This window comes from Neomonachus schauinslandi, chromosome 15 (assembly GCF_002201575.2).
Source record: "Neomonachus schauinslandi chromosome 15, ASM220157v2, whole genome shotgun sequence".
NCBI lineage: Eukaryota > Metazoa > Chordata > Mammalia > Carnivora > Phocidae > Neomonachus > Neomonachus schauinslandi.
The window spans coordinates 59,444,120-59,471,859 of record NC_058417.1 but is presented as its reverse complement, the minus strand read 5'-3'; the positions used below and the strand labels follow the sequence as shown (position 1 = coordinate 59,471,859).

At 46.9% G+C, this 27,740-nt stretch overlaps 1 protein-coding gene across 1 annotated transcript in view; it reads right to left on the bottom strand.

The window, feature by feature from the left end:
* FOXK2 (forkhead box K2) overlaps nt 1-27,740 on the bottom strand; it is a 65,913-nt gene that overhangs the window by 10,545 nt on the left and 27,628 nt on the right. The window contains exons 3-9 of the mRNA XM_021680707.1: nt 14,381-14,575; nt 11,122-11,269; nt 8,601-8,747; nt 3,121-3,314; nt 2,175-2,350; nt 835-1,131; nt 444-653 (exon numbers count right to left, since the gene is read on the bottom strand). Coding sequence (XP_021536382.1) covers nt 444-653; nt 835-1,131; nt 2,175-2,350; nt 3,121-3,314; nt 8,601-8,747; nt 11,122-11,269; nt 14,381-14,575 — 1,367 coding nt within the window. The remainder of the gene's footprint in view (nt 1-443; nt 654-834; nt 1,132-2,174; nt 2,351-3,120; nt 3,315-8,600; nt 8,748-11,121; nt 11,270-14,380; nt 14,576-27,740) is intronic.

Sequence of the window (27,740 nt, the reverse complement as noted above, 5' to 3'; positions counted from 1 at the left end):
ACAGAAACACTAATCTGCCCAAACGGCTCCTCCAGTGGGATCCCATGAGAGCTAACACCCACAACCACTCGCCAGGTACCCTACAGCACTATCAGGTTTCCTGTAAGTTTAGGGATGCCTTGGTGGTTTAGTTGGTAAAGAATCTGCCTTTGGTTCAGGTCATGATCCCAGCGTCCTGGGATCAAGTCCCCCATCGGGCTCCCTGTTCAGCGGGGAGTCTGCTTCTCCTTCTGCTGCTCCCCCTGCTTGCGCTCTCTGACAAATAAAATCTTAAAAAAAAAAAAAGTTTCCTGTAGTCTAGAAATGCAAACATCTCCTCAAACAAAAAATTAAAATTGTAACAGTCGGAACTAAAACATGGAACACTGTCATTCATAAAAGGAGAGCAAAGGATCTTCGCTCTTGATATTTGTACCCTATTACCCGCGGAGGACACTGCTTACCATTGTTCACCTGGCCATGGACGGCGGCAGGGATTGGCACCACGTGAGTCCCGTTTTGCGTTACAGTTTTTATTGGTAGCTGATGCTGACCTAGAGGTGCCTGCTGCACTATGGTAACCGTCTGGACTGGGGTGGTCTGTGGCGTCTGAATGATCCGGCTAGCAGCGCCCAGTGTGGCATGGCTAATCGCAGGAATAGGTTCCACTTTCACTGAAATTTAAAAAGGCAAAGAAATGATACCAACTGATATTACTGGAAAGCTTACAGAAATCTCACCAGGTGGCCAGCAAACCTAAGACATGACATGATTAGAAAAGGTGTCAGGCGAACAAGTCTGCTGGGCATCTGAGAGCCTGAGAAACCACCCGCAGCAACTACTTCTGCTGCTCACCTTTTACTTCTTTGTGATCTCCATTCTCTTGTGGCTCTGCCTTAGGAGGGGCCAGCATGGCCGCCTGAGTGACCACAGCCTGGCCGGCGACAGTGTACGTGCTCGCTGGGGCCAGGCCGGCCACGCTGGTGACGGACACCGCAGGGATCTGGTGGACGACGTGCACTGTCTGCACGACAGGCTGCTGGGAGGTCGAAGTGGTCACGGGAGCAGCGACTGTGTAGGTGACAGGCTTGATCGTTGGCGGCAGCTGCCGCTGCACGGCAATTAAAACGGGCTGACTAGACAGAGGCGAGCCTGTGGCGGACAAGGGAGCAGCGGTGAGGTGCAGTCGCCCATGTTCCTCCAACCGTGTCCCAGAGCTGACCAAGTACAACCACCCACTCACAACACACAGACTAATGAGAGGACGTGCCCCCTTTCACCTTGTAACAGTGAAGTCACACACGATGGGAGAAATGGAGTATTTTAATGGAGATACCTAATTCATGTATCTAACTGCAAAAAATGCAATTCTTGCTCTATTCAGATCTGTTACAACACCTCTTTCCACAGTTCTTTCCTCACGAAAAAGAAAATGTCGACACAGTATATGGGAGGAAGCTACCTACTGAGGCCCAAACAAGGGGGCCATGCTCCCCCAGGATCCAAGTCTTTATCTTATGGTGGGTGCAAGGGAACCGCAAAGTCCAGACACAGTTACAAACTCTGCCAACCAACCCCTGCTCCTTCTGGTTTGGGCACAGAATAAAGGAAAAGACACCCGGGTGACAGGAGTTACACATGGGTGACATGTTGTCAGCATGGTCAGGAATCCCACTATCAAAATGCACATCTTGCAAGCCAAACAGGAACCATTAACAGAATTAGTTCAGACACATTTCCATGCTATGTTATTTCTTGGTTTTTGTTTTTAAATTCTCCAGAGCACACATTTTTATTCTGCATTGCGACTTCGTGATGAAATGCTCACCTATTCATTAAGTGAACAGTTTCTGCTGTGAATCAGTATCTAGTTTGTCTAATTTGTGTTATTTCTTTGGGTGGGGGATTTTTTTCATAATTTTTGAATGACAAAGCAACTAAGAAACAGATTAATTCTAAATTATTTCAGGCATCTACACAAGCTATTTACATAAAACAGTGTTCATTGATTTTTTAAATACTCACAGTGCTATTAGCTTTTCAGAGCTTACAGTAAGCATGCAGGTACTATGCAGAAAGTACCAGGTACAAAGGAGCCAAGGCCTCTGCTGCATTCCTTCTGAGGAGCCTGGCGCCCCTACCTTTCTGACCCACCCCCCTGCCCACCATGCCTGCCCTGTCTCTGCACATCTCACCTGGTGCACTCTGGGCAAACCGTGCCTCCTGGATGACGGCCAGTTTGGGCTGTGAGGCGCTGGGCTCAGGCTCCAGGGGGGCTGGTGAACCTTCCCTCGACAGGCTCTCGGGAGTCTGGGCACCACTGGAGTGAGCAGAGAGCACTCCAGCGTGATTGGGAGAGGCTGGGGCACTTCTGGATTACCAAAAAGAAGACAGTGGATTTTTACAGGTAAAGCACTCATAAAGCTGCCTTGTTTCAATAAAGTGCATTCCGAAAAAAGGGGTGTCATCTGTCTTCTGCCAACCGACTACAGCTCTGTAAGTCCTACTTTCTGTGTGAATGCCCGTGACCTGAGACAGATCCCCAGCGAGACTCACTCAGTTGTGACAGCCAGTGTGGAGTGCTGGGTGACCACAGCTCCATGCCCAGCACAGGCTGCACCGCCGCGGAGGTGGACTGGCTGCCCTCTCGAAGCAGCTCCTGTCCACCGGCATCAGGAGCCAGCAGTGCGCAAGGAGGCAGGGGCTTAAGATTTACGTCATGGTCATTTTGTTTGTTAAAAACAGAGTATCTATAAGCTAAAAATGTATAATTTGAAAATCAGGCAATTAACGTTGTATAAGTCAACCTTGAATGCGGCTTTAAAGAGCCGTTCACATGCCAAAGGAAAGGAACACACACTGCTCATCAAACGCAATATGTAGGGAGTCCGATGAAGCCACAACGGCAACATGGGAACACAGCTTAAAGAAAACTTCATCAACAATCTGAACTGTTTCAGACCACTATTAAGAAAAAGTCCCTGGGTAGCATCCAACACTTCTTTTCAAATCCCCACCCCAAACATTTAATCATAATGCATTTGGCAATTCCTTCACTTGCAAAAGGAAAATTGACCAATACATGGAAGGTAAATTCACTGACCAGTAAGTGAGGTCTTTTTGTTTGTCTTTTTTCCTTACCTAGAGGAGAGCGGTCCCAGAGGGGTTCTAAAGCAAGGCACGCCCCTAGGCCGTCTTTTCCTAAAAGCCTGCTCTATTAATTTGCTTTCAGAGGCAGGATCTATCCTCCAGAATGAGCCTTTGCCTGGTTCTTCCTGGGAACGTGGTACTTTGATGAAATAACGATTCAGAGAGAGATTGTGGCGAATTGAATTCTATGAAACATAAAAAAATACGTAGAATTCATATATTTCTTTGCTGAGAAATCAAAATGTGCCCCAGTTTTAGTGCCCTGCAAAGCAGAAACCTAGCACTCAGCCCTTGCAGAGGGCAGACAACTTTAAAAGCAGCACTGTGCTGGAAGGAACCAGCCCTTCTCCCCTGAGTGAAGAAGGGGCTCGGGGTGTTTCCCCTCCACCGGAGGCTGACACACGGCTCTGGGAACAGTGTGGCAGGGTGGCCACCAGGGGCAAGAAGGGGACCTGGGGAACAAGGAAGGGTGGGAAATCGACACCAAAGGGAAGGAGGCAATTTCCAACAGGAAAAATGTCAACTTCCATCTTTTTTCCAGGTAGGAAACCAAGGATTATCACTGTTGTCATCTGACATTTCCTGCAGGCCTCTCCCTTCTTAGAGATGAACAGAGCCAAAATAAGCCAATCCTTTAAAATCTTTTTGAGCACAGAATTAGCTTATAGGAGTCTGTCACAGCCATCTAAAATGAATTAATCCAATATCAAGTATTCAGTAAACCAGCAAAGGAGAAATATGAGCTAAAGGTTGGGAAGTATTATAGACACCATCTTCCGGTAACAAGAGAACTTTCCAAAATGCTTCCATATCGGTTTTTTAAATTTGATCCACAAAATAATCTTGTGAGGCACATACAGAAAATTTCTCTCTCAACCCCTACTCTACTCTGTTACAAAAAGCTTGGCTCACAGTTTACAGACGATTTCAGGAAAGCTCCCGCTGCAACCTGAATAATTCTTGGCAGCACACCTGATCCTGAGCCCTCCAAAAAGTCAGGAACAGCTAGAGGAAAGTCATGCATCCACATCATTTCATGTGTTTACATTAACGTTTAAATTTAAAATTAAAAAAAATTAAACTACTAAAGTTTCAAAATGGTGGTAACTCAGAGTAAAATTCTGGGCTATTCAAAAATCACTTTAAATTCCCCCCAACTAACCTTCTAACAGAACTGTTAGCCACAGCCTGAAATACTGCATTTGCCAGAGGTGGCTCAGAAATCAAAATGTATCAAATTCTACTTTACAGCCCGTCTCGGGGACTGTTCAAGTGTCGCACCAGTCATGGGCTGTGATAAACACCACGTGGAAACCAGTCACCTCGCTGGCAACATGAAGGTACAGGCTAGACTGTGTCTGTGTTTTGTGAAATTGTTTATAAATAAATGCATTCTGTGAGATTTAGAATATTTTAATAACCACAGATACTTACTACTATGTTTTATCACAGGGTTTAGCTAATAACCAACAATACCTTTCTATTAATTCCTCCAGAAAATCGAACTGTTACTGGTGCCGCCACCAGAGAAAGAAGACAATCCTCCTCCAAATACACGCAGACATTCTGTTTGGAGGAGAAAGAAGGTAGACTCCAAGACTATGGGTTGAGAAAAGCAAACCCAGACCATGACACTCTCCCTGTGAACAAGACAATCCTTACGACTGCCCAGTGAGGGTCAAGAGGTCCTCAGAAGTGACCGCCAAGCCGCAGTGAAGGACGTGGGAGGTGAGGAGCCCCCGCCAAAGGCTGTTAATCCTGTAATGTAGTGTTGCTAGGAGGAAAAAGGGAAGTGAGCACAGGGGGCATCTGGAGGGAGGAAGTGCCACTCCAGGGGACTATGGACCCTCACGCCACCGACAAGCTGTATACAAGTTCCGAGAGGAAGAAGTTGGTATTTTCTGTCCTGAAAATGCGACAGAACCTATTAGGCACCATCACAACAGGGTCTAACCTCCTCTCCACTCACAATGAGCCTACAGAACAAAGAAGCTGTGATATTCTAGCCAAAAAGACTAGAAAATGTGAGTAAGTAGTAAGAGGTATCTAATGCAGACAGAGATGGAATAAAGTAACTGTATTTCTAAGGTAATTTAAGACCTTTGTAATTTGATCAAGTCAAGCTACATATACTAAAATCACACTGACTTGGACTCTAATGATTCAGAAATTATTATATGCAGAGAAAAGGCAGCTTGTTATTCTTTATAATGAACTACAGAGAAAAGGATCTGCAATACTGAGCACATTCTCTTCCCCCCAAATCCTCCCCTACTCAAGGCTGCTTCCCAGAACCCTGAACAACAGCCCCTCCTCCCTCCCGGCTCCTCAGCTGACCCAGACCCAGGGGAAAGGTGCAGAGCTGGTCACTGTCCTCCATGAGCACCTCTGGCACTCCTGCCTAGACTCTAGTTTCTGTCTGTTTGTCCCAATCACACTGAACGCTCTACTAAGGACTCATAAAGAAACTGATGAGGACATGTCAAGTACCTTCCAGAAGGAGAGTTCAATGTGCAGAATGAGGTGAACCCAAAGCACTCCCGCTATTTCAAGAAACCAGCTCTGGTCCTTTCAGAGGCCCAAAGGCCCAAAATTCAAATCTTCTAATCATAACAAGTACCTCTACTCTGGGCTGGGTAAAATTATAATTATAAACAATAAGAAAACATTCTGGCATAAATAAGCAACCAAAGGAAAGAAATATGCCATCTTTCCAGACACAGTCAGATCTTGTTTTATTCTGGAGTTTCTTCTAGACCAATCAAAAAGCTTTGCCATGGGTAGACCATGCAAAATACCAAAAGTAAGCCTGAAAGGTAGCTGTGGACTTCCATTAGGTACTCAGAACAGGCATGGCGAGAGTGTCAACACACACATCTCTTAGGAACTGATGCAGAGCACGGGGCTCAAGCCCACCAGGTCCCATTCTCCCTGCACAGCCACCTCCCTCACCCCACAGGGGAGGGCAGGAGGCAGTCTGGAAACCCACTTTTTTTTTTTTTTAAATTTTAAAAATATTTCTTTATTTTAGAGAGAGAGAGAGCACAAGCTGGGGGAAGGGGCAGAGGGAGAGAGAACCCTAAGCAGACACCCCGCTGAGCGCGGAGTCTGACACAGGACCTGATCCCACGAGCCCAAGACCATGACCTGAGCCGAAATCAATCAAGAGTTGGACGCTTAAACAACTAAGCCATCCAGGAACCCCTGGAAACCCACATTTTAAAAATGGGCTGTTTTAGGTGACAGTCTTCCCCCTACTCTCTATGCAAAGAAAATCCTAGCAAAGAAAACAGATCGGGCTCTTTTATGGAACAAGGCTGCAAAATGGAAAGGCTTTTTTGTTTTAAACCAAGAGTGAGGAAATGGGAATAAGGTCTCCATACATACAAAGACTTTAAGCATGGTCTCTTTGGGAAGGGTACCTCAGAGAATTCTCATGACAGAAAAAGGACACGTGTGGGTCAGTACTGGGGACAGCTAAGGACCTCTGAGGACAGAAAGAAACTGAGTGCATGTCCATAAATTAAAGGGAGGCGTGCAGCAGGAAATCCCTTTCCTGCTAAAATGCTGGAGCCAGGAGGTGCGAAATGTCTCAGGAGCAGCCTGACATGGGCAAGAGGCGCACAGTCACCCTTACGGACCTTGATCTAGACAGAAAAGATGTTTCAATAAAAAAATTAATGACAATTGAACAGAGAGGGTGCCTGCCTTGCAGCAGTTACGTCTGTTCTCTCCGCTCTCAGCATGCTACGAAGTCACTTCCAGCGGCCAGGGGCAATCAGTGCACGTGGGGACCGCACCTGACCCGACTAACTCCCCACAAGACCGAAGCCAGGAGGAGGCCACCCCGGAGAGCTGGCCTTTGCCCTTCGGCCAGAAAACCACATGATGCTTGGAGGCAGTTCTCGCATCAATGGATGTTAAGGAAACACAGGGAAAGAGATTATTCAAAGGCTTTTCGGAAATACTCACTCCCATTAAGCCCAGCTAACTGCTGTTTCCAATCACCAGAATTCTGCACAGAATGTGCTGTACGAAACCCTACCACACTCCTGACAGGGCATTCTGAAACCTCACCTGCCCACACATAGGAGCTTTGTTCCAGGTACAATCACCAGACACGGACATAGATTATCATCTGGTTCTGCTTCCTCTGCTTTACATTTTCTCTGAAGCACAAGCTCACTGTTCTACATTAAAATATGGTCAGTATCACAAGGATTTCTTGTCCAATGTGCTGAGAGACCTGCCAGGTAGCTGGATATCAAAGTGTTCTCCAAATCCAGCATTTTCCTCACTGCCAACTAAGAAATGCCACCTAGCCGTGCACAGGGAGGCAAGCAGGGTGCAGATGCCCCAGGCTGGGAGGGGAGGGTGGGTCTTACTTTGTACCTTCCACAATCAAAGACCCTTACATGACTAAAGACCCCTTACAAAGGAAATGTTCAGGATTTGGCTGATGGACTATTTTTATTATAACATGTTTATATGTCTACAGGAGGAAGAAAAAAGTTTTTGCCCCTCATTAAACAGAAAAAGGTTCCCCCCACCTCCATCACTAGGTTATGGTTATGGTTCAGCAAACACATTTCTCAAAGGATCATTTACTCACTAAGCCTGAAAGGAAGACTGTTGCCATTCCTTGTGATTTAATGAATTCAAGAACTGCAAACCTATGTTTCTTCTTTTATTATGTTTTTAATATTCTGTATTTCAGATTTGCCTTTCCCATATTGCCTGAATTAGAGAGATCCTACTATACATCCAGTAAGCAGACACACAGAACACAGACACACAGAAGAAGAAAAAAACTACAGTGTCAAAGTTTAAAAACTAAACTAAACTAAAAAGCTGAACAAGGAAATATGCACCGATTTTTCAGAGTCCTCTGAGAAGGCCCAGGTTCCAGACAGCCCAGGGATGATCTGAAAGCACAGGTGCACAAGCAGGAGGGCTCCCCAATTTACGCAGGGCAGCACCACATTTATCTGTGTTCATGTATGGCCCAATGGGAAAAGGTCTTTTGAAGAAAGGGTTCCTTGATAAAAGTCTGAAAACCATCTCTGTGTAGACTTCGAGAAGCTAGGTACGCCAGCAGATGCAGATAAGGAAGCCTAAGCGAAGGGCTGGGTTTTTAACTTTCCTTTACTTCAGACACAGGGAGTTAACTGCAATGGTTGAAGGGAAACCTTTCAAATAATCCATGCCTTTCCCATCCGTGGGGACAGTGACCATAAAAACCACAGGCTGAGGTCTGCTTCTCGAGCCACTATTCCTTCTGCTCTGCGCGGAGGTCAGAGCGTGGGGACAGTGGCCTCCAACACTTCCTCCTCCCTTAGCAAAAAAGGGTCTCCCTCTACCTTTGCCCTGTGCCCAAGGTACGGGAAGCAGCTTAAATGTTCTCTCAGTTGTCAATCAGCATCTACCCACATATCACAGCAACATTTCATAACAAACCGAAACAGATTTACCTGCCAGCCCTTGTCCGCTGTCCTGTAGTATGGATAATTTTTAGTGATGTGAGTATAAATTCCATTTAGAGTAAGCTGCTTATCAGGAGCCATCGTAATTGCTTGTACGATTAATTGTGCATAGGAATAAGGAGGCTTTGAATCATCCTGTATTTAAGTTAAAAAAAAGAGAGATTATTGAAGTTATCAAAATTTTCACTTAAGTTCACTAAAATTCAGGACTGTTGATGTTTTCAAATGTTCCTCTGAAATGCTTAGTTTTCCTTACTATCAAAACAATATAATCTGATTGAAAAGCATTTGGCAAGTTTATAGGAAGCAAATGGAAAAGTGTACAGGCAGTGTAAAAACAAATATTATAACCACGTAAGGAGAAACTCCACACGGCAAATATGAAAAACATAAGGAAAACAAAAAAGCTATTTGACCTCAGTAGAGTCCAGGGCAACACATGTTAAATCATGGCCAGAGGCCTGTCACATGGATCTAGCAATCAAGTGAAGAGTCAGGATGGTGAGGGGAGGAGACTCCCTCCCAGGCCCTGGTGGGTCCTCACACACACGAGGGCCAAAGTGACAGCCACTCAGAACTGCCCCATCCCATCAACTGAGAAGCTCCTCACATTAGGAAACCCCACAGAGGGGAGCACCATATGTCAGACATCGGGCTCCGACCCTGGCGTCTCAGGCACTCGGGCAGGCGCCCGAGTGTGCAGGGCCGCTGTGCACACCGCAGAACATGGACATCCCTGCTTCCAGCGCACTCCAGGCCACAAGTGGCTCCTTGTCACTGTAACAGCTCAGAACCCCACATACATGTGCATAATAAGCCCACTGGGGAGAGGGTCCACCCCTGGTTGTGAACTGGAGAATGTACGAATCAACTTAAATGAACCACGAAGCATAAAATAGTGAATGCAAACAGGAAGCTGCAAAAGAATATATTCAAGACAATACTTGTTACATGAGGTTTAAAAAATGAGCAATTTAGACATTGCTTAGGGATAAACACAAACGGAGTAAAAGAAGAGACAAGCAGAGGACTGACAGACAGACAAGGCAGGAAGACAGACCTGCTAAAGAGAGGAACATGGGCTTTAGCTGCCCAGGCCATGCTCCGTCCTGACAGCCAGCGGTGAGGACATGTTCCACAAAGAAAGACAGAATCATCTACAACCCCAGCACCCCACTTTTAAATAGCTAGTATTTCCTGAGCACTTACACTGGGCTCTGCCCCATCTGTCCTGAGTGGACACACTCTGAGCTCTATACAAAAGGGCCAGGCAGACTGGCACCACTGGAGACCACCCCAGGGACCAGGGAGAGAACACGAAGCCTTCTTCACTGCGCTTATGCCATTCAGTGTGTTTCCTTGTTAACCTTTCTTCTATATGTTCCTAAAAACTTTTTTTACTGAAAAATGTAACACGGACAGGAAAGCCCATAATACATCCTTATCAGCTGAAAACAAATTTTTATAAAGTGAATGTCAGTACAACCAACACTAGATCAAGAGAGAACACAGCCCACATTCCAGAAGCTTCCATATGCCCCCTGAGCCCACAGCCTCTACCATTATTCATGACATTTTATAGTAATCACAATCTCGTGACTAATTACAAGTTTTATCATCTCAGAATGCATCCTGAAAAAATACAATTTAGTTCTGACTGATTTTAAATAGGCAAATGGACAAAATGGAATCCTACAGAGGGGTGCCTCTTTGTGCCTGCCTCCGCTGCCCAGCACACCTTGAGTACGAGGCTCCTGGCTGCAGCAGACAGGCATGGCTACGGCACATCCATTCCATGGCCATGCCGTGTTCTACTGCGCAAATACATCACATTTTATACACAAGTAATTAAAATAATATTATGCATTGCTTTATGTTTTTCACTCAGCATTATGCCAAGGACACTTCCACATTGTTAGCTATGTTGCATGATAGTCCCCTGCTTGATCATTCTTCTCTTATGGGGCATTTAGGCTGCTTTAAATTTTCTATTTTATATAAACTTATGTTTGAGATTTTTGCCATTTCCTTTAGACACAGTCCTAGAAGGGGCATTCCTGGGTCAAAGAATAAAAACATGCAGGGTCACAGCGTGGACCATCTCAAAAATGTGTGTTCTGTGCACACATGCATTCAGACAAAGTGCACGCACAACCCTCCACATCTGTGACAGCAGGACGAAATCCCAGGAACAGTTTCCTGGGCCACAGTGCACATCTCCTTGTGAGGACCACAGGCTTCTCTTGTCTTTCACTGGCTCAGCTCTCAACACCTGGGTCCACAGCTGCCAATGGGGAGCACCCAGTGCTAAATGACCAAAAGAATTCAAGACCCCCACCCCAAGAACATGCTCAATAGGGAGGGGCCCCACAACCAGCCATGCATCCACTCTGACATGCACTTCTCAAAGGCCCTGGTCGGGGTGTTCATAGACCTGCAGATAATGAAGTGAGGATAGCTGGCTGTGTTATGGCCCCTGGGTTCTGTTTCAAGGCTATAAAACATTTACCTTTGGGCTGTCTCCACCAGAAGCTTCCTTTTCATTCTCTGGCTGTGAGTTGTCGGCCATTAAATTGAGGTCAGCTGGTATCACACGGCCCATTTTGTACCCCGAAGACCCTGCTCCCCGCGGGCTGGATGGGCAGGAGTTTGCAGCACTGTGGATGGGAAAAGGTCACTGCTATCAGTCTATTACAGAACATATGTCACACTGTGCTTCCATGACCCGTTCTGATTTCAAGTACAAAACACGAGCATATCAGAATTTCCTATGGAACATGGCCTCACTAGTTTTCTGTGAAGGTTAGGGTCACTCCAGGAAACACAGGGAAATCAGGTATCTGCTTCACATGTGTTATTTTACATAATCAGAAAACAAACTCTCAAAGGGGGTGGTGGTCCACCTGTTTCACCAGTGAGGAAACTAAGGCTCACGATGGTTCTGGAACTTACCAAGGACACAGAACCAAAAGTGATGGCCCCAGGGCTCCAGCCTGGCAGAGGGACACAGAGCACATGCTCCGCTGACTCCCTTCCCATCAAGGACATGGCCTCCAGCTACACCAGAAAGGTCAGGGACAGTCTGGAGAGAGAGGAAGGCGGCCAGGCCAAGCCCAGGCAGCACACAGAGGGGATGAGGCCATGGACATGGACCCAGGCAGCATCAGGCCCTGGAGCACATGTGTCAGGTCAGTTGGACACAAGACACCCCAAACACAGAAACAGGAACCTATTTTTTCCCGATTATTTATTTATTTATTTATTTATTTTTAAAGTAAACTCTACCGCCAACATGGGGCTGGAGCATACAACTCCAAGATCAAGAGTTGCATGTTCTATCGGCTGAGCCAGCCGCGCACCCAAGAAACCCATTTTTAAACACGTGTGTTTTTTTTTCACCAGGCAGGGCTGGGGTGCTGCTTCTTGATCTCGGTGATAACTGAAGGCCATCCATACTCATCTGTGGTGATTCCCCAAACCGCACATTTGAGCTCCTGTTCCCTTTTCTATGCAGGACCAGACTTTAAAAAGACAATGAGCCATGGAAGCAGGACACCAAGGTAAGACAGTCTAAGAAATCCATCCAGTTATACAACAGTATGTGCAGTTAGATCGGAGTTGTATTTAGGGGGGAGGGGAAGACAAGTATTGCAAATATACAGAAAATTTCTGGAAAAAATACCTAAGAAACAGGAGTTACCTCCAAAAACCTGAGCTGAGAGTGGAGCAGGAGAGGCAAGGGGAGGGGGCGACAAGCTCCTGGCCTGGCACCCTCCACAGCAGTACCAGCCGCTCCCCCAGGAGCACACACTCACTGGATGGGTGTTTACTTCAGGCCAGGAACCACTCTCAAAGTACCGGGAGAGGAGTGGCAGGACTGCGCGGAACCTACACTTCACCGTCTTGAAGACTAGCTAACGTGTAAGAAGTGCTGACGTGGGGAAGGTGAGTGGCCCTACAGGGCTGGACGCTGGGTCTGGAAAAGGCAAGTCGGCTTCACCATAGGCCGTCCACAGCCAGGCTCCCACACGGCTGTCTTGCCCAGTGAGGGCACTACACCGCTCAACGCTGGCCACAGTGTGAGGGAGCGGGGCGTGAGGACGGACGACGAGCAAGGAAAGTAAGAGGAAGACAGAGCAGAAGGCGAGGAGAGGCTGGGTCAGGAGCTGTTTCCCTCCCCCTGCCGGCCCCCCGAGTGTCCACGCCGCTTGTCTAGTGAGTTGGGGTGCCACCTCCACGGCTGCTCTCCCACTGTGGGACACAGGGCTTGCTCCTCTTCCTCTGTGAACTAGCGTACTTTCACACAGTGCTGAGCAATAATCTGGCCACGCGGCTGCCGGCGGCTGCCTCTGCATGGACACAGTGGCTGTTTGGTCCACACAGTCACATGCAGACGTAGTCAGCTAAGTGGGACAGCCAGCAGAGCAGCCACAGGAGGAGGCAGGGGAGGGAGGGGCCGACGGCCGCTGCCATGCAAGACACCAGGCCTGCGGCCGCAGGAGCACAACCAGCCCACTCACCACTCCCTCCACTTACAAATAAACCAACACACACAGCCTCCCAGAAGGCCTACTGCTGATGCTCACTTTTAAGACAGGAAATAGAAGTGTTCAGCTGAAAGGCGTAAGCCAGAGCCGCCAGTTCTCCATGTGCCCTCCCTGGCTCTGCCACACGCATCGTCAGCCTGGGCAGACGAGACAAACCCCACCCCGCCGCCCAGCCGTGCCCTGGACAGACCTGGACGGCAGGGGCCTGATCAAGAGAGCAGCACGGTGTTCATTCTGCACCTCCATCTCCATCACTCACAGCCAAGATCACTCCTCCCCTCTTCCGAGAGCCAAGAGAACCTAGCGGACTGATGCCTCACAGCAGAGTTCCACCTCAACCACACGCAGCAATCTAACCTGCTCCAAGCACACATGTCAGCACGATCCCGTGGCTGTTCTTGACCTGACCCTCAGCTACTGTCCCCTGAGAGCTCAGCACACCCTGACCATTGTACTCTGGCTTCTGCACCGACAGTGTGCCCCAAAGCCGCTCACCTCTGCTCCCTAAAGCACCCAGTCTCTCTTAAGACATGACGAACACAAGTTTGTCGCTCTTCGCTGTGATCAAACTCATCAATCTGAAGTACAAGTCATCAGAATTTACATGAAATTGCAGCAAACTCGGGGTGCCTCAGACGGTTAAGCAACTGCCTTTGGCTCAGGTCATGATCTCAGGGTCCTGGGATCGAGGCCCACATCGGGCTCCTTCCTCAGCGGGGAGCCTGCTTCTCCCTCTCCCGCTCCCCCTGCTTGTGCGCTCTCACTCTTTCTGTCCAATAAATAAATAAAATCTTAAAAATAAAAAGAAATTGCACCAAACTAAAAAATCTCAAAATGCAAATGAAAACATATCTCAGAGTTTAGACCAAAATGGTAATCACCTGCCCCTTCAACTTAAACTCAAATACAGAGAGTCCCTAAGTGAAGACCAAGAACATTTGGGAACTGTGTTTCACACGCAGGAAACTGGGAGCAAAGGGTGTTCGAAAACTGACTGGTATGTGCAGCGCCATCACACCTCCCTCTCCGCGTCATGTCCACCCCAGAAGGGAGCGGCACTGCTATGTGCTCCTGCCCGTTACTGTGACTTATGACGGCTTCTTCAAGTCCCAAGGCAGGAGGTGAGGAATGAAACTGGGATGTGGTCGTGGAGGGCTCAGCAGGCACGCCCCCGCAACCCGACCCTATGGTGACCCCCACCCACCACGTAAGCTGCTGTACCTGATGGTTCCCGTGGGGGAGGGAAGGGGACTGATGAGGTGGGCCATGGTGTCTGGAATGTTGATGGTCAGGGGTGAGATGTGGGCCTGCACAGGCTTCACCGGGGATTCGGGGGCCTCCTGCTTCTCTCTCTTCTCACTGGACAGGGCAGTGAACGTGATCTTGATGTTTGTGCTCGGGAACCTGAACGTGCACCTGAAAAAGAAAAGCCAACTGTCAGCACCTGTCTGCCAGACTGGAGGATGGGGTGTCCCACCCGTAGCAGGACACAGAGCCCAAGTGTCCCCAAATGCCACTGAAGCTTCATCTTCTGTGGAGAAGCCACCGAGAAGCCCACTTCAAGCTCCCCGCATGTGTTACGATTCGCTTAATGAATGAAACCACAAAAAGGCATTTCATGACTTTATAACACTAGTAAATAAATACGTTCTTTAGACCAGCCAAATATAAGGAGAAAAAAGACTCAAACGTGACTTAATCTGCATTATTCCTTTGCAAATAAATACACAGGTCTATCTGGGTCATTAAACAATGTAATTTTGTGGCTGTTTCTTAATTAAGAAAGAAAAATCATTCCTTTTGAAGAATCCTATCACCTTTTTTACTGAGCAAACAAGAGCCAGAGATATTAAATTTTGGAGGAAAAGGTTTACAGTTCAATACTCTGGTTTACCTTTAATATAGCTTCCTTGATATAACTGAAGTATATTTATTAAAAAAAAAAAAGTAATGCAAGCCAAACATCTTTAAAGAATAAAATTTAAAAATAGCTCCACAAACTCCTGGTCTCTCCCTGATCTCACATCCAGTTAAATAGTGCCTGATTTGTGTGTATATAAATGGCCAAACAACCAGCCGATGGTACTCAGCTGACCTCTGTATATCCATCCCAGGGCACCTGTCTTGGTGGTCAGCTCCACCTGCCACGGAAAGATCCAGCATGTGCCATGGAGAGCAGAGGTCCCTCCCACTTCTGGTGACATTTTCAAGGTAATTCTTCCCAATGCTCTAGTTGAGGGCTAGAAAGGATGCCATTTGGCAAGGTTTTGACACTTGCTGCCTGGTCTCCTCCCCCTACACTCCCCCCTTCGAATGCACTGACATCAGGTTCCCTGCCTCTTTACTTCCCTCATGAGGCACACCAGTCAGTCCTGCAGCCTCACTGGACAGAGCAGAACCTAAGTGACTGCCTCCTTCCTGGCACCCAGCACCCACACCCTTCCCTGTTCCTACCTCTTGGGGCTCCTTTTCAATCCATACTGGACTCTCCTTTACATCCCCATGTCTAATGCCCCAGACCAAGACTCACAGCGTCTCTGTGCTTCTCTGTCCACATTTACTGCCTGGGCAAGCTCAGCCAGGCCTGTGACCTTCACCTCTACACACTCCCAAATGACTCCAAAATCCACATTTCCTACACTCTGGACCTCATCTCTCACCACCTTCCTGATGCTGCCCTCTGTACCCACACTGGGCATCTCTAATAAGACCTCACACCAGCTCCTCCCCAGAGCTCCCCTTGGCAGTGAATGGTATCACCCAGTTGCTCAGGCCAGAAACACAGGATTCACCCAGCCTATCTGCTATGCCATCAGCTCTCATCTCAGAACATACCCATCATCAGAACTGAAAACATCTGCTCTACCAGAAGCCCTGTTAAGACACTAAAAAGACAGGCCATCCTTTTGCCTTGTTCACCCTCTGGGAGAAAATTTTTACAAATCACATATCAACAAAGAACTCATATCCAGACTATAAAGGTTACAGTAAGAAAACAAACAATCCAGTTAGAAAATGGGCAAAAAACTAAAAAAACAAACACAAAAAACACTTCACCAAAGATATATAGGTGGCAAATAAGCATGAAGAGATGTTCAACCTCACTAGCCATTAGGGCAAGGCAAATTAAAACTGCCATGAGATATCACTCAATACTGGAATGGGTAAAACCTACAAGACAACACCAAGTAATGGTGAGGATGAGGAGGAAGAGGTCTCTCCTACACTGCTGGTGGGAAGGTAAAAAAGTGCAGCCTTCTGGGACATCATCCTGGCAGTTTCTCCTACAGTCACACACGTGTATCAGAGGACGAGGACCAAGCTGGGCCAGGAGAAACAAACACATTCACACAGAAACCTGCCCAGGAATGCTCACAGCAGCTTTCTTTGGAACGGTCAAAGATGGGAAACTACTCCAAGGTCCTCTGATGGGAGTAAACAAACTGTGGTTCATCACATCACGGAACACCACTCGGCAACAAAACGGCATGAGCTACTGGTGCAGCAGCCACCGCGAAGGGTGCCGTGCCGAGTGAAAGAGCCAGCCCCCAGAAGTTTTATCCTCCCTCAACCCTTTTAGGTAATCCTTCCTTCCTCCCTCAGTCTACACTTGTGGAATTAAAAAATGCCCAGCTTCATATATTAAAAAGGTAATTAAAACAAGATCACATGACTAAAACAAACGAGAAGACCACAGTTAAACACCTTGCAACTGCCTCTTTATTGCTGGTATGAGATCTGAATCAACTCTAGGCTTAGAGAAGGTGACTGGGAGCCCACTGGCCACTAAATTTTTAGCACAACATATATGACAACTGTGGAAGGGTAAGTTTTCCTCCTTTTCCTCCCATATATAGTACCTGAGCCCCTGTCCTCAGACAAATCACGCTCCCCCCCCACCCACGTCACCATGAAGGCCAGGCTGTCAGAACAAGCTGTCATCCAGTGCGCAGGCCTCCATCTGGTAGAGCAGTTACCTCTCTGTGGCTTTCTCACCCATAAAACAGAGATGGCAGCATCTCCCTCTTAAAGCGTCCTGGTGATTAATTCAGATAATATTTAGCAAAAACTCAGATGTTTGTTAAGATGAAAAAAACAAACTACCTTCAGCCCCACTTCAAGATGTCAACACTTACTTCTACAGACAGTATCGTCCACCCTGCTGTCTGTCCCACTGCCACTCTGAGAACTTACAGGAGGCCAGCCTCACGCAGAGCAACAGCATACACACCTGCCGCCCTCCGAGTGGTGCAGAAGCAAGAGAGCACTGTGCACAACTCCAACAGGGGAACTCCAGAAAAGTGAGCTCTTCCCTCCCCCATGGGGCACATACATGTCTCCCAGCCTTTATTTCTGCTTTTCACAAAATAAGACCACACCCTCCACACTGGTCCTCAGCTTGTACTTTTCCCAGAGTGTCACCCACAGCATCCGTGCACACACAAACAGCTGAGTGCTGCCTTAGGGACAGCATACTGCCCCATCAAGGACCTCCTTCCTTGTATCTGAGTCCCAAGGCTTCCGATTAAAGGTAATGATCGACACTGTCCCCACTGTCTCCATGGCGCAGGTGCTGTCAGGAACCTCAAACTCCCACGTGCACACAGGGTGTCCAAATTGAGGCAAGGCGCTGTCAGGCCACCTGCTGATAGCCTTTGACCAACAGCATGTGAGACTTCCATCCTGGCCACCACTGGACACTGCTGCCACCAACCCCACCCCCTTGACAGGTGAAAACGATGAAATCTTTCTGCTTTCATCTAAGAGGAAGCTTCTTCTCATACACGTATGAGCCATGAAACATACTTTAAAACCACCCAGGCATCCTGGTAACTTTATTTTTAAATCTGGGTTCTGATTACATGGGTGAGTTTTTGTGAAAATTCATCAAGTTACACCTGTTCTAGGATACATATGCTTTTCTGTACAAATAGTATCCTTCAACAGAGAGGAGTTATTATTTGAAAAAGCCATCAATGGGGCGCCTGGGAGGCACAGACAGTTGAGCATCTGACTTTAGATTTCGACTCAGGTCATGATCTTTGGGGTCGTGGGATTGAGTCCCACATAGGGTTCTGCGCCCAGCGTGGAGTCTCCTTCAGATTCTCTCTCCTCCTCCCTCCCACTCACTCTCTCTCAAATAAATAAATAAAATCTTAAAAAACAACAACAACAACAAAAAAACGGTGGGGCACCTGGGTGGCTCAGCTGGTTATGCGTCCAACGCTCAATTTCACTCAGGTCATGCTCTCAGGTTCATGGGATAGAGCCCCACATTGTGCCCTGTGCCAGCAGGGAGTCTGCTTGAGATTCTCTCTCCCTCTGCCCCCCCACCCCACTCACATGCGCTTTCTCTCCCTCAAATGAGTAGATAAATCTTAAAAACAAAAAAAAATTAGCAAAATGCTGATAATGTGACAAGGGCTGTTTTCCACACTTCTGTGCTAACAATGGCCTATTTCTTTACCTGGGTTGTGATTACACTAGTACCCACATTACAGATATAAATGATTCTTCTATGTAGGCTATGTTCAAAGCAAAATACACCACAGCTGTTTTCAGGTTCTCTATGGCGTTCAATTAGCTTTGAAATCCTCACTCCCCTCAGGGTAGGTGAAGGACCACCACTTGACTTTTCTAAGCTAGAATTAAAAAACAGCAGAATAATTTTAATTAGTTGCCTCACAAAACTAAAAAGAGCGGCAAAACATTACAGTAGCATGAAGGTGAAGATAAACCCAGGTGAGGGGATCCCCCTCAGACCTCTGCCTTCCCAACACCACCACCAAGTGGCCTGAATTTCAGGGCTGGAAGGCCCATCCTGTCTGTGCACCCTGATCCACTTCCCTGCAGTGGCAAGGGTGTGAGTGCCCATGTCTCACACCTACCGTCACAATACCTAACATGAGGTGTTCTTTAAAAATACTTTAATTGAGGGGCACCCAGATGGCTCAGTCGGTTAAGCGTCTGATTCTTGATTTTGGCTCAGGTCATAATCTCAGGGTCCTGGGATTGAGTCCTGCATCAGGCTCTGTGCTGGGCATGCAGCCTGCTTAAGATGCTCTCTGTCCCTCTCCCCCGCCTCATGCACGCACACTTGCTTGCACACTCACTCTCTTAAAAACAAAATTATATATATGTAAGTGATCCTGAAAGCTTTGTAATGAAGCTCAATATAAGAATATGCATCTGTTCATAAGACCCTGACAATTATGACAAAATAATAGAGGAAAGAGAAAGATGAAGAAATGAATAGTAAGACAAGCTAGTCAGATAGCAAAATCACAAATCCCTCAGTGAAAACGACCAGAAGCGTGAATCACAGGACAGCAGCCTGGGGGTACTGAGCACCTCTGAGAACTGAGAAGATGCACATCTTGAACCACAAATCAAAACTGACAGCAATACAACAGTTGATGGTTTCAAACATATGCAAAGGACCCTGTAAAAAATTAAGTTTCTTCGGCGCCTGGGTGGCTCAGTTGGTTAAGTGACTGCCTTCAGCTCAGGTCACGATCCTGGAGTCCCTGGATCGAGTCCCGCATCGGGCTCCCTGGTCGGCGGGGAGTCTGCTTCTCCCTCTGACCCTCCCCCCTCTCATGTGCTCTCTCTTTCTCATTCTCTCTCAAATAAATAAAATCTTTAAAAAAAAAATTAAGTTTCTATTACTTGAACAAATGTTAATCATTTTAACATGGATTCAGACTTGCACGTATCCCTCCCTCCCCGTACTCACTCTCCTATACTTGGTGACTGAAATGGGAACTCTTACAAGTGAGATCTGCACACCAGTGGCCTCAGTCTAGAGCTCTAAATAATGAGATTTGCAGAGAGCCTCTTGACATCCTTCTCTGCTGTGGCACGGATCACTCAGACACAGTCCCTGAGCTGGAAAAATCTCACGAGTGTGCTCCATTTCTGCCTACTCAAAAACACACATCTGGATGCAAATCAGTCATTATTAGGTTAACTCTGGAATCACTCAAATTTTTTTTTTTTTAAGATTTTATTTATTTATTTGACAGAGAGAGACACAGCGAGAGAGGGAACACAAGCAGGGGGAGTGGGAGAGGGAGAAGCAGGCTCCCCGCAAAGCAGGGAGCCCGATGTGGGACTTGATCCCAGGACCCTGGGATCATGACCTGAGCCGAAGGCAGTCGCTTAACCGACTGAGCCACCCAGGCTCCCTGGAATCACTCAAATTTTTAAGAGTATTTCAGAAATTTTAAAAACTCTTCACAATTTGTTATTTTACCTAATTCAGTGATCTACCCACACAGCACCAACTCGGTCTGGTGCCTCACAGATGAGGAGACCACTCTGGAAGGAACCAGAGTAAGTGCCGTGGTGCAGGGGAGAGACCTGCAGATGCTCCCCCTCCCGCCATGGCTCAAAGTGGCAGCAGTGTCCCCATCGTGGGGTGCACACAACCTCACCTCTGGGCTTCTTGCTAAAAATAACTAACACGATCTCACCAGGAGGAAAAACATCAGACAAATCCAAATCAAGGGGCATCCTACATAAGAACTGGCCTGTCGTCTTCAAAAATGTCAATGCCACAGGAGTCAAAGAAAGGCTGAAGGGTGGTGACAAATGAGAAGAGAGGTCAATGCAACTGTGACCCCATTCCGGAAACAGGTCTGGTTTTTCTTTTCCAGTGAAGGGCATCAGCAAATGACCGCTGAAGTCTAAGCAAGGTCAGTGGGCTAGATCCACAGTACTGTACCAACGCTAACTGGCATTCGTGCCTGTGCTGTGGTTATGGAAGAGAATGTTTTTAGGAAACATGTGGAAATACTTTAGAGGTAAAAATCCATCATGCATGCAACTTACTCTCAAAAAATTTCAGAAAAAAAATGAGAGAGATAAAGCAGGTGTGGGGAATCTGGGAAAATGGGAATTTTCTGTTCTATTTTTACAGCTTTTCTAGAAGCCTGAAGTGATTTCAAAGAAAAAGAAAATGATTTTGGAAACTTTAAAAACGTCCAGTGCAAAGCTCAGTAACCTAGGCCAGGTATGCCAGGCTAGGAACTGTGCACGATGTCCAGAACGTCTGTGACATCTGTGACAAGGTGAGCGCACGCGCGCGCACACACATACACACAATGTTCAGAAACCATCTGACTCTCCCAGCTGCTCACCTGCTTGTGTTTCACAGAAGTACCAGTCCACACCTGAGTGGCCTTTGCCACTGACAACCTGAAGGCCTGCTCTGGGACATAACCCTCGTCGTCATCTCTCTTCTGCGGGAGTCTATGATATTGTAGAATCCCATCAATTTTCAAGCACAACTTTGCAGGACACCTGACACAGTTAATGCAATGTCACCTTGAGGCGCCTGGGTGGCCCAGTCTCAGCGTCTGCCTTCGGCTCAGGTCATGATCCCGGGGTCCTGGGATCGAGTCCCGCATCGGGCTCCCTGCTCAGCGGGGAGCCTGCTTCTCCCTCTCCCTCCGCCTGCTTGTTCTCTCTCTCTCTCTCAAATAAATAAATAAAATCTTAAAAAAAAATTCACCTCACTGTAATTTTCACTGACTCCTGATCCTCGTCCTGGGCCTCATAAGCACTACGACCCAGTTTGGGGGTACACAGGACAACACCACAGCCACATTCACACAGTGACCCTGACACCTGCATACTCTCATTCACCCAGCACAGGTGACATCTGTTACATATACACACCACCCCATCACCGGGCTTCACATTTGACCTAAGAAGCTGTGTGGTCTGTGGTGACACCATATTCCATACTCTGGATTTCTTCTCCCCTTGGAAGAACATGTGTCCCATCTTAAATGCAGCAATAGTCTCACAGAGCAGCATCTCCCAAGCCATGTTCCTTCAGCACAGCACTGAGTGTCCTGACACCCAACATCTACCAGCCAGCAAAGCTGAGTCCTGCTGTGGTAACAAATGGCCCCCAGATCTCTGTGGCTCACAGCAAAGGTTTGGATCTAGCATCTATCATTTGCACACTACCTAGCAGCTGGTCTGCTCCACATTTCCCTCCCTCTGGGACCCAGGCTACTGTGGTGGCCCCATTTAAGACACTGCTGGTCCCAAGGCAGAGAGAGAAAACAGAAGGTAGGAGCCGAGTCCCACAGCCACACTTGTGTAGAAGGGGCCCACAGGAAGGACCTCCCCAATAAAACATCACCTCCCCCACGAGAGCAATACCAAAGGGGCGTCTGGAAAATCGTTTCAAATCCTTTCGCCTACGCAACTAGCCAGAGACACTAAGCTGAGTTGCTGACCTGTTTTCCAGGGGAAGAAATGAAGAGACCAGTTGCTCTAAGTCATTCAGCTTTAACAAGTGACAAAGATAATCTAATGTGAAGGGGGAGAAAATCTCATAATTTAATCTCACAACTGGCAAAGGAAAAGGCTGTGTTAATAAAAATGTGTTATACGGGGTGGACAGTGCTCTGGGGCCATCAAAGACTTGGTGTGAGCAGCAATGATCACTAAGAAGGTGGAGGGCAGCAGAATCCTCCACATTTGAGGAAACGTGTAGACTGTTACACTGAAGAGTAGACTGGGAGGTAAGAGTGGGAACGAGGGAGCCAGTGAGGAGGCTCCCTAGGAGCCCAGGCTGTGTGGCACTTGCACCTCGGGGGCAGGGAGGACAGAGAGGGGGCTGGGTTCAGAGACAGAAGCAAGCAGCCTATGGCTACACTGCTAAGTGTGGCTGAGGGAAGAAGACCCCAGGATGGCTCAGGGGACATCAGTACCAATTACTAAGATGCTGGTGGGTGGGGTGGATGAGGAACAGGTTAAGTGGACACATGACGTGAGAGGTGTCCCTCAGCCACCACCCCAGGCAGACGTCCCCCAGCCCTTAGCGAAGCCCAGCTGGAGACCCGCCTCAGTGTCCTCAGCACAGAGAGGGTACGTGCGCCACGTCACAGAAGACAAGGAGCCTGAGAAACCCGGCCAGCTGGTATCGAGAGAGAGAGAACCACCTTAGGGACTCAAAGAAGGATCATTACCACGGGAGTTTAAAATGGGTTCCAGTCCCAACTGAGCCCTGACAGCAAGCCACGCTTCTTTTTTTCCTGCAAAAATGGAAGAAAGTTCCTCATCCTGAGCCCTGAGGAAGACTGAAGCCAAAGAGACACTTTTACGCACCATTCTCTTTCACTCGTCTCCTCAATTGTGTGAAAGAAACACTGAAACTTATAATGCCGCCTTTCCTGAACTGTTGCCCCTAACTGATCAAACTCACCAGTGACTCATCAGTCACCCCCTACCCCACGCTGCCTCTGCCACAAGCTAAGGAACAACACACCCACCCCACGATCAGTCCTGCTGACAGGCCCCCCTGTCAGGAGCCCAAGGCTGCCACCACCATCATTCGGAGATGGCCCCAGAGTCTGGCGAGCACTCCTCTGCCCCAGAAAGGGGTTGCAAAGGGACAGCAATGCCAGCCCAGGGAAGGGCCGTGTTGCCTCTCAGAGGAAGCAGTGGCTATTTAAAGGGCACAAGTTCTAAGTAGAGTGCTTGACCAAGTTTGAGACAATTCAGGACAATGAAAAATACACCGGGAAAAAAAATCAGAAACCCCAAGCAGTCTTACTTTTGTCACACCTCAGCAATGAAATTCAAGCAACTCACCTATCACCTCAGCTTGAACTTCTTACCTTGCAAACTGCTAAAACACTAGTTTTCTATGAAAACCTGTGAAATGTGATGCGATGGTGTGCATTAAAGCAGGCCAGGCTGTTTTAGTCTTTATGAGGTTCAGCATGAATCTTCTAATCAGAGACTCAAAGCCTGTTGCTTCAATGAGACACCTGCAACTGGGGCTCAGGAACCACCTGCTGAGCCCGATCTTTGAGTGAAGCACTTCACTGCCACGCTTGGCTTCAAAATGACTTAGAAACTACACAGCTTATGAAATAAAGCTCTCACATACGGAGAGGGCCGGCTGTTGGGGGCACGTGCCAGTTCAGTCACACAGGTGCTGAGCTCAGAAGGGCCCACAAATGAGGTTTAATGCTCTACTGCCACCATCTTGAAATCCTCAATAATTTCATTTTTGAATTTACGTTTTGTGAGTGAAGCCCAGTGACACGATGGAGCACAGGCCTGAGGCTTGGAGCCCCAGCTCACCTACATCTTGCCCTCCTGCACCAACAACCTCCTCCCATGACCATCCTCTGTCCCAGACGGGGCTTGGAAGGGACACCTTGGGTATCTGGGAGGGTCTGCACTTGCCCTCAGAGTATCCCTCGGCCTAAGATCTGGCACGTGCCTCCACAGCCAGCCCTCTCCACATGTAAGAGCTTTATTTCATAAGCTATGTAGTTTCTAAGTGCTTCACTCCAGACTAATGAGGACTTCCATTAGTTGTGAGAAATAACCCCATCAGCCCTCTTTCGTGTGAAAGGCCACATCCATGGCTCTTGGTGCAGACGGTTGGGTGGACTCTGTCTCACTGACAGCAGCAGCAGACAAGTGCACGGAGCATACAGTAGGTGATCAATGAGAAGAAACATTCCTCTGAGGTGGGACTGCTCTTGAGATTACTCTATCCCAAACTTGCCCAAACACTCATGTTGAGACCAGAGCAGGTTCTCCAGCACACACACATCTTGCCCAGATTTCACTCGTAAGAGAAGCCCTAGTGCGTGCCTGGGCTTCTTCCCTGTACTCAGTTTATAGCACTTCCTTCAGCCAATGCAGAAAACCAGGAGCCCCCAAAGAGCTTTGATTGTGCCATTTAAGTGAAAAGTGAAGCAGGAGTCAACAAATGAATATGTACAATATATGAATAATAAGCCATCAAGAAATGAAAAGGCGGGGGGTGGTGGGGTGGCTCAGTCGGTGAAGCGTCCGACTTTTTTTTTTTTTTTTTAAGATTTTATTTATTTATTTGAGTGAGAGAGAGAGCACAAGCAGGGGAAATGGCAGGCAGAGGGAGAGGGAGAAGCAGGCTTCCTGATGAGCAAGGAGCCTGATGCGGGGCTCAATCCCAGGGTCCTGGGATCACGACCTGAGCCGAAGGCAGATGCTTAACTGACTGAGCCACCCAGGTGCCCCTGATTCTGATTTTGTAAGAAAAATCAGCAGCTTGAGATGTTGATTATATTGTAATCTGTTTATAACGATGACCTAGGTTCAACACTCATACATTTTAAATTCTTATATAAAGAGCAAGTATTTCTGAGACTAAGGGTGGAAACCTGAAAGAGGTTGAGGTGTTCGTGGGTAGTGGGAGACATTAGCTTTCTAAATGATAACCTGTGAGCTGTGGGAACAAGGGGAGTTGGCCGACCCTCCTCCTAAGCCCTTAACCTCTGCTCTTCCAGAACACACGAGACTTTCTGCCATCTTTAAAAGGAAAGCGTCCGACTCTTGATTTTGGCTCAGGTCATGATCTCAGAGTCCTGAGATCGAGCCCTGCATCGGGCTCTGTGCTCAGCAGGGAGTCTGCTTGAGATCCCCCCCTTTGCCCCTCCCCTCCCACTCTTAAAAAAAAAATGAAAGAGCAAAGAACAAAATAAGAGGAATATTTGTAATACATATATCTCACAAATGACTTGTGTTCAGGATATATAAAATTCAACAATAAGAACACAAAAAAACCCATTCAAAATGGTTAAACAGACTTCTAATAAAGAAGATACAGGGGCGCCTGGCTGGCCCAGTCAGCAGAGCATGCCACTCTTGATCTTGGGGTCATGAGTTCAAGCCCCATAGTGGTCCTAGAGTTTACTTAAAAAAAAAAAAAGAAGAAGACAATGATGATACAGGAATGGCTAGCAAGTATGTGAAAAGATGCTCACATCATTAGTCATCAGTGAAATGCAAATCAAGCCACAATGAGTTACTACTACACATCCACTGAATGGCTGATATAAAGACTGACAAAACCAAGCACTGACAGGATACAGAGCAACTAGAACTTTCCCACACTGCTGGAGTACAAAATGGTGGGACAGCTTTTGAAAAGTTTGTCAGCTTATTTGGCCAAGAGAAATGAGAGCATCTGTCCATACAAAGACTTGTTCATGAATGTTCACAGAAGCATGATCCAAAACATTCCAAACTGGAGACTTCCCAGGTAACCAGCAACTGGTGAATGGATCACCCAATGGCGCTATGTCCATACAAGAAAATACTTCTCAAATACCACTCAACAATGACAAAGGAAAAACTGCCCAAACAAGCAACATGGATGAATCTCAGAAAGGTTAATCAAAAAAAGATAAACTGAAGAGTATACACTGCATGATTCAATTAATAAGAAATCCTAGAAAAGATATGACTAGTCTACAGTGATGGAGGCGTATGAGTGACTGCCTGGGGCTTGTCACTGGCAGTGGGGTGAGGAGGCAAGACTGCAAGGAGGCAGGAGAAAGATCTTGGGGAATAAACATTCTATTATTTTGACTGGAGTTTTGGTTACACAGGTACATACATCTGTCAAAACTCTTTTAAAGGGACCCTTAAAATAGCTTTGTCTTATCCTATGTAAAATATACCTCAAAAAATTGTCATCTAAAAAAAAAAATCTGGCAACAATATATTCATATGTGTGTAAGTTATACTACCATATTATACACTATAAAACAAAAAAAAAAATAGCAAACAGGATGAAAAAAATAACAAGTATATTTTCTTCCTAAACTCTAAAAGATCATCTCAATCTCTTTCTGGGGTGCACACACCGACTCTGGAGACTAATATCCTAGAGACGATGTCACTTTTGTTTTACCTGTGAAGTTCCAAGCACAAGGAATACAGTGTCTGAGATTGTGGGAGGTTTCCCCCTAATTTTACTGAAATATAATTGCAATATAAAATGGTATTAAGTTTAAAGTGTACAATGTAGGGGTGCCTGGGTGGCTCAGTCGGTTAAGCGGCTGCCTTCAGCTCAGTTCATGATCCCAGGGTCCTGGGATCGAGCCCCATGTCCAGCTGCCTGCTCAGCAGGGAACCTGCTTCTCCCTCTCCCTCTGCCTGCCTCTCTGCCTACTTGTGCTCTCTCTCTATCTCTGTGTCAAATAAATAAATAAAATCTTTCAAAAAAAAAATAAAGTGTACAATGTAATGATTTGATATGGTATATATTTAATATGTATGTATTACAAAATGATTACCACAAATAAGGTTAGTTAACATCTATAACTTCACAGTTACGATTTTGTTTGCATGTGGTGAGAACTTTTAAGATCAACTCACCTAGCAACTTTCAAATATACAACTGAATATTGTTAACTATGGATACTATGCTGTACATTATGTCTTCAGGACTTATTTATCTTATAACTGGAAGTCCGTACCCTTTGACCACCTTCAACCATCTTCCCCACCCTAGGATTGTATTTTCTAGATCATTAATAAGGCTGCCAATTACAGTCACAGGAGAGACCACTGTATTGAGTTCCTCATCAAATGGTGTGTTTTTACATATGTTTGACATTGGGGTAAGGCATTTCATCCTTTGGGCACTTTATTAAAAGATTAATTCCCACTTTATAGGAACAGAAAAACATAACCCGGAAGGGAATGGCAAGGTCTGCTTTCTGAACAGGCAGCTCTGACATGGGGCCACCCTCCACCACACTGAGGTGTT